Genomic DNA, 6,000 nt, shown 5'->3' with positions numbered 1-6,000 from the left:
ATCGTCGCTATGTATTTTATGTAGGTTTGCACATGAGCCTATCATATTAGTTTAAGCAGATCTGTAATTTAAAGGGGTATTCTGATTTATTATTACTCGTCCCCCATCTACAGGATATGAGATTGCAGGGGGGAGGGGTTCATCCTTTGCCCCCCTCCCCTGAGATTCAATACAGCGCCACCCTGACCGCTTTGTTTTGAATGGAGCCGAAGGTCGGTGTGTAACCTGCAGCTCCATTCATTCTCTATAGTCAAGGACAACAAAACGGCCGGGTGCCAGTCTAGACATCCCTGGAGGACCCCCGCAGTCTCATACTTGTCCCCTGTCTTGTGGGGGTTGGAAACCCCTTTATCTACATCCAGTCTGTATATCCCAGGGCCATTAAGAACGTTTATAATTTTGGGTTTGGGTTGTTTTGACGCATTGAAAAAGGATCAGCCGTCAGCTGCACATCTCCCCTTCTAATAGCAGATGTGTGGGTGACAGCTGATTGCAGGAATAGGCAGCTAAAAGAATCCAGCGATTGCCCACGCAGCCTCCCCTGCATGATTACCGTGTAATAGTGTCCGTACATGAGGCCGATCTATGAGGTAGGTATAATGGTATATAGGTATTATGCACCCACCCTGACCTGAGGCTGGGACTTCCATCCATAATACAAACTGAAAACTGCGCGTATGATACACCTGTGTGACCCTGGCCTTACGATGCCGTCCTATGTGACTATGATACACCGTTATTTTCACTGGATTTCCCCATTTTAAAAGTAGATTAATAAAGAAGTTTGACTTTGAAACACCTTGTCAGTGGATTTAATAGGGGGGGGGACCCTTTACAATGCACTGATTTAATTAAATGGGTATTCCACTCAAGCTTTTAATAACTTTTGATACATTGCTGCCCATGGTGAGACTAACAATTCCTTCTATATTTGTTATTATCTATTCAGTCTCCTTCCCCCAGTTCTCAGCTGCTGCTTTCTGCCGAAGACACAAAAAGCTATGTGTGAGCCTGTCTCTCTGTCTCCCCCTCCTCCCTTCTGAGACAGCTGATGTAAACAAGTCCCTGGCAGGCTGTATCTGTAACATTGTAACTTCTTTGTAATGTTGGGAGGGTTAATCTGGGGTTAAGTTGCTGATGAACTCACTGTGATTATTCCTCCTGGTGTCCTGGCATCATGTGGATGTTACTGTAGCACCAACCACCTACCTAACCATTATACACACCAAGCCCCCTAATTCATAGCAGCAACCGGGGGGGGGGGGGGGGGGGCGCACTGCAGACAATGTGCAGGAGTGGTTTGATCTCTTTATCATGTCTAACTGTCTACAGCTGTGTGTCATATCTATCTCATTACCACACATGACAGATACATATATACCACCACATCTTCATCATCATCCTCATTATATATGAGATGTGATGGTGTGTGGTTGGTATATATATATATATATATATATATATATATATATATATAGTGGGAGATTTATCAAACATGGTGTAAAGTAGAAAAGGCTCAGTTGCCCCTAGCAACCAATCAGATTCCACCTTTCATTCCTCACAGACTCTTCGGTAAATAAAAGGTGGAATCTGATTGGTTGCTAGGGGTGACTGAGCCAGTCTCACTTTACACCATGTTTGATAAATCTCCCCCATTGTATCTATCTATATGAGATGTGATGGTTTGTGGTATATATCTATCTATATACAGTATATACACACCACACACCATCACATCCGCGGCTCAGTGAGGCAGATTTTGTGAATGGAATCTGGGACGCTTCTTGGCAGAGGATTCCAGCATTATAATACAAACACAGGGACGGCTTCTATGTGAATAAGGGCGCTATTACACGGGACGATTATCGTACAAATGATCTTTATATGGTTTGAAATTAAACGATAATCACTTCATATAAATGCAGGGAACGATCAAGCGACCAACGAGAAATCCTTCATCGTTCGTTTGGTGCTGACACCAGAATCATCTTTAACCGTTCGCTGTAATTCTGCATCGTTCCTTCATTTGACGGAATCAGACGGAGGAACCGACTGTAGTAACGGCCATCACATGTGTAATATACTGACCGATTTCAGGTTAATGATAAACAATCTTATGTCACTGACCGGGCTAGAGATGAGCGAATTATCTATCTATCTATCCCCTATCTATCTATCTATCTATCTATCTATCTATCTATCTATCTATCTATCTATCTCTAGTATCTATCTATCTATCTATCTATCTATCTCCTATCTATCTATCTATCTATCTATCTCCTATCATCCATCCATCTATCTATCTATCTATCTATCTATCTATCTCCTATCTATCTATCTATCTATCTATCTATCTATCTATCTATCTATCTCCTATCTATCTATCTATCTATCTATCTCCTATCTATCTATCTATTATCTATCTATCTCCTATCTATCTATCTATCTATCTATCTATCTATCTCCTATCTATCTATCTATCTATCTATCTATCTATATATCTCCTATCTATCTATCTATCTATCTATCTCCTATCTATCTATCTATCTATCTATCTATCTATCTATCTATCTATATATCTCCTATCTATCTATCTATCTATCTATCTCCTATCTATCTATCTATCTATATATCTCCTATCTATCTATCTATCTATCTCCTATCTATCTATCTATCTATCTATCTATCTATCTATCTATCTCCTATCTATCTCCTATCTATCTATCTCCTATCTATCTATCATCTATCTATCTATCTCCTATCTCTCCTATCTATCTATCTCCTATCTATCTATCTATCTATCTCCTATCTATCTCCTATCTATCTATCTATCTATCTATCTATCTATCTATCTATCTATCTATCTTATCTAATCTATCTATCTCCTATCTATCTATCTATCTATCTATCTATCTATCTATCTATCTCCTATCTATCTATCTATCTATCTATCTATCTATCTATCTCCTATCTATCTATCTATCTATCTATCTATCTATCTATCTATCTATCTATCTATCTCCTATCTATCTCCTATCTATCTATCTCATATCTATCTATCATCTATCTATCTATCTCCTATCTCTCCTATCTATCTATCTCCTATCTATCTATCTATCTATCTATCTATCTATCTATCTCCTATCTATCTCCTATCTATCTATCTATCTATCTATCTATCTATCTATCTATCTATCTATCTTATCTAATCTATCTATCTCCTATCTATCTATCTATCTATCTATCTCCTATCTATCTATCTATCTATCTATCTATCTCCTATCTATCTATCTATCTATCTATCTATCTATCTATCTATCTCCTATCTATCTCCTATCTATCTATCTATCTATCTATTTATCTCCTATCTATCTTCTATCTATCTATCTATCTATCTATCTATCTATCTATCTATCTATCTCCTATCTATCTATCTCCTATCTATCTATCTATCTATCTATCTATCTATCTATCTATCTATCTCCTATCTATCTATCTCCTATCTATCTATCTCCTATCTATCTATCTATCTTCTATCTATCTATCTATCTCTCCTATCTATCTATCTATCTATCTATCTATCTATCTATCTATCTATCTATCTATCTATCTATCTCCTATCTATCTATCTATCTATCTATCTATCTCCTATCTATCTATCTATCTATCTATCTATCTATCTATCTATCTATCTCCCCCCCCCCCCCTCCTCTCCGGCACATACAGAGGCTGCAGGGGGGCAGGTATGGGTTGGCACTGGCTGGCACCTCCTCGCTCCCCCGGGCACCGCTCTCTCTCTCTCTCTCTCTGTCTGTCTCTCTCCCCGCACAGGAATCCTCGGTCACGTCACTCGGTGTCGGGGCAGCACGTGGTGCGGGAGCCGTTATAAATGTGCGGGTGATGTTATCTGCTGGCAGAGTCCCGGCCGGAGCGTCACACATGGGGCAGACCGTGCGCCTCATAACGGTGAGTGCCGCATCCGGAGCCGCCAGCTAGGAGAGAGCCGCCCCGGCCGCTACACAGTGGAGGAAGCTGCCGCCTGGATGCAGCCTGCACGACACGTCAGATCTCCTCCAGCCTCGTCCAGCCTCAGCCCCCCGCAGCAGCAGCAGCAGCAGCTCCCATCCTCCCCTGCCCTGCGCCAGTCTGTGTGCGCCCTGGCCGGGATCTGGAGGTGATCAGGAGCCCCAGCAGCCTCAGTGTCTCCCATCACCTACATGACTGTCCCCTCCATGGACTGCTCCCTCCTCAGCCTCCCCACTCTCCCACTAACACTTATATTATTATTACATGTTGCTCTTTAGGACTTTTTTATACTTTGGGAACTTTTGGCAACTTTTAGAAACTTTGGAGACATTTTTGGAAACTTTGGGAAACTTTTTGAAAACTTTTAGAAACTTTTGAAAACTTTTTTTTTTTGGAAACTTATTTTTTTTTTTGCCTTATTGTTGTGTTTATTGTTATTATTGTAATTATTTGTACATAGACCTTGGGCTCCTGCAGTGTCCTGCTTGTGGATTGGAGAATCCCAGGGAAGATGCAGTCTTCTTCCTATCTGGTGAGCATGTTCCTCACCCTGGACCTGGCCCTGCTGGCCCTCAGCCTGTCTACCTGCAGCACCCTGGACATGGAGCAGTTCATGAGGAAGAGGATCGAGGCCATCAGGGGGCAGATCCTCAGCAAACTCAAGCTGAACAGCCCCCCAGAGGATTACCCCGAGCCTGAGGAGGTGTCCCAGGATGTCATCGCCATCTACAACAGCACCAGGGACCTGCTGCAGGAGAAAGCCAACCAGAGGGCCATCATCTGTGAGAAGGAGAGGACTGATGAGGAATATTTTGCTAAGGAAGTTTACAAAATAGATTTTCTCCCCCCGACTTTCACCTCTGAAAGTAAGTGCCCCCCCCCCCCAGCCCCTGGACCTGAGCACTGGGCGAGTATGCCAATTTTCCCATTCTAGATGTCCTGTTAGTGGTAGACGTGTATAGCATTCATCGCCTATGTCTGAGAACTACAATGCCCATTATTGGAATGTGATGGGAGTTGTAGTTTTGTAGTTCATTTGTAGCTGACTGCTGCTTTCCAGGACTACAACTCCCACTATGCTATGAGAGTGGCAGCTGAAACCCCCCATCGGCCTCTCTATGGGGCATTGACCTTATTGCACTTTATGGCAGTTCTCCCCAACCTGTTGCAAAACTATGGCTCTGTGCATGCTGGGAGTTGTAGTTTTGGAGAGCCACATGTTGGGGAACACTGCTCTTCTTTATTCCCTAGATCAGGGGTAGGGAACCTTGGCTCTCCAGCTGTTGCAACACTACAACTCCCATCATGCCTGGACAGCCAAATGGGAGTTGTAGTGTTGCAACAGCTGGAGAGCCAAGGTTCCCCTACCCGTGCCCTGGAGGCGTATTTGGCGCTCACCCCCCTTCCCCTCCAGTAGTCAGCACTCACACATGGATAGGAGTGATTATATAACCCTTACCCCTGTATAACAACCTATGGCACAGGCTCGGAGGGTCATCAGGCACCCTGGTGGTCCAGCTGGCACCACCTCTTCTAGCGGCCATGGTGACATAGTAAGAGATAGCGGGGTGCAGCCTGCCACCCCCCCATACTGGTCACACACTGGAGAGAGAATGAAGCAAATACAGAATGTGAACTGGAAATTGACTTGCAGCCAAGAGAAATTTTGCAATGCACTGTGAGCTCTCCTGGTGGTGACAGCATTAACCCTTCCTTCCCTGCTGGGCTGGAGCTTGTGGTAACCTCTGGTTGAAAGGAAGACATTGGGAAAGGGTGTTAGAGCTGGAAACCTTCTAGGTGGGTGCAGGGATAGATCTCAGGGGGCTTCATGCTGAGTAGTGCAGTCCTTGGATTATAGGGTTAATGAGGTCACTACAGGAAGGCTGAGAAGCGGCGCAGTGTGTAAGCGACAGAAGGGCAGAGATGTGGTGTAGTCATGGCGGAGGTCACTCGAAGGATACTAGACTTGTAACC

General features: G+C 43.5%; 1 protein-coding gene across 1 annotated transcript in view; it reads left to right on the top strand.

The window, feature by feature from the left end:
* Nucleotides 1-3,908: 3,908 nt before the first annotated feature.
* Nucleotides 3,909-6,000, top strand: part of TGFB2 (transforming growth factor beta 2) — a 92,394-nt gene continuing 90,302 nt past the window's right edge. The window contains exons 1-2 of the mRNA XM_069955591.1: nucleotides 3,909-3,966; nucleotides 4,487-4,892. Of these exons, the coding sequence (XP_069811692.1) occupies nucleotides 3,940-3,966; nucleotides 4,487-4,892 (433 nt within the window). The 5' untranslated portion in view covers nucleotides 3,909-3,939. The remainder of the gene's footprint in view (nucleotides 3,967-4,486; nucleotides 4,893-6,000) is intronic.

This window comes from Dendropsophus ebraccatus, chromosome 15 (genome assembly GCF_027789765.1).
Source record: "Dendropsophus ebraccatus isolate aDenEbr1 chromosome 15, aDenEbr1.pat, whole genome shotgun sequence".
Lineage (NCBI taxonomy): Eukaryota > Metazoa > Chordata > Amphibia > Anura > Hylidae > Dendropsophus > Dendropsophus ebraccatus.
The sequence above is the reverse complement of the archived record's forward strand: the minus strand, read 5'-3'. Positions and strand labels throughout refer to the sequence as shown.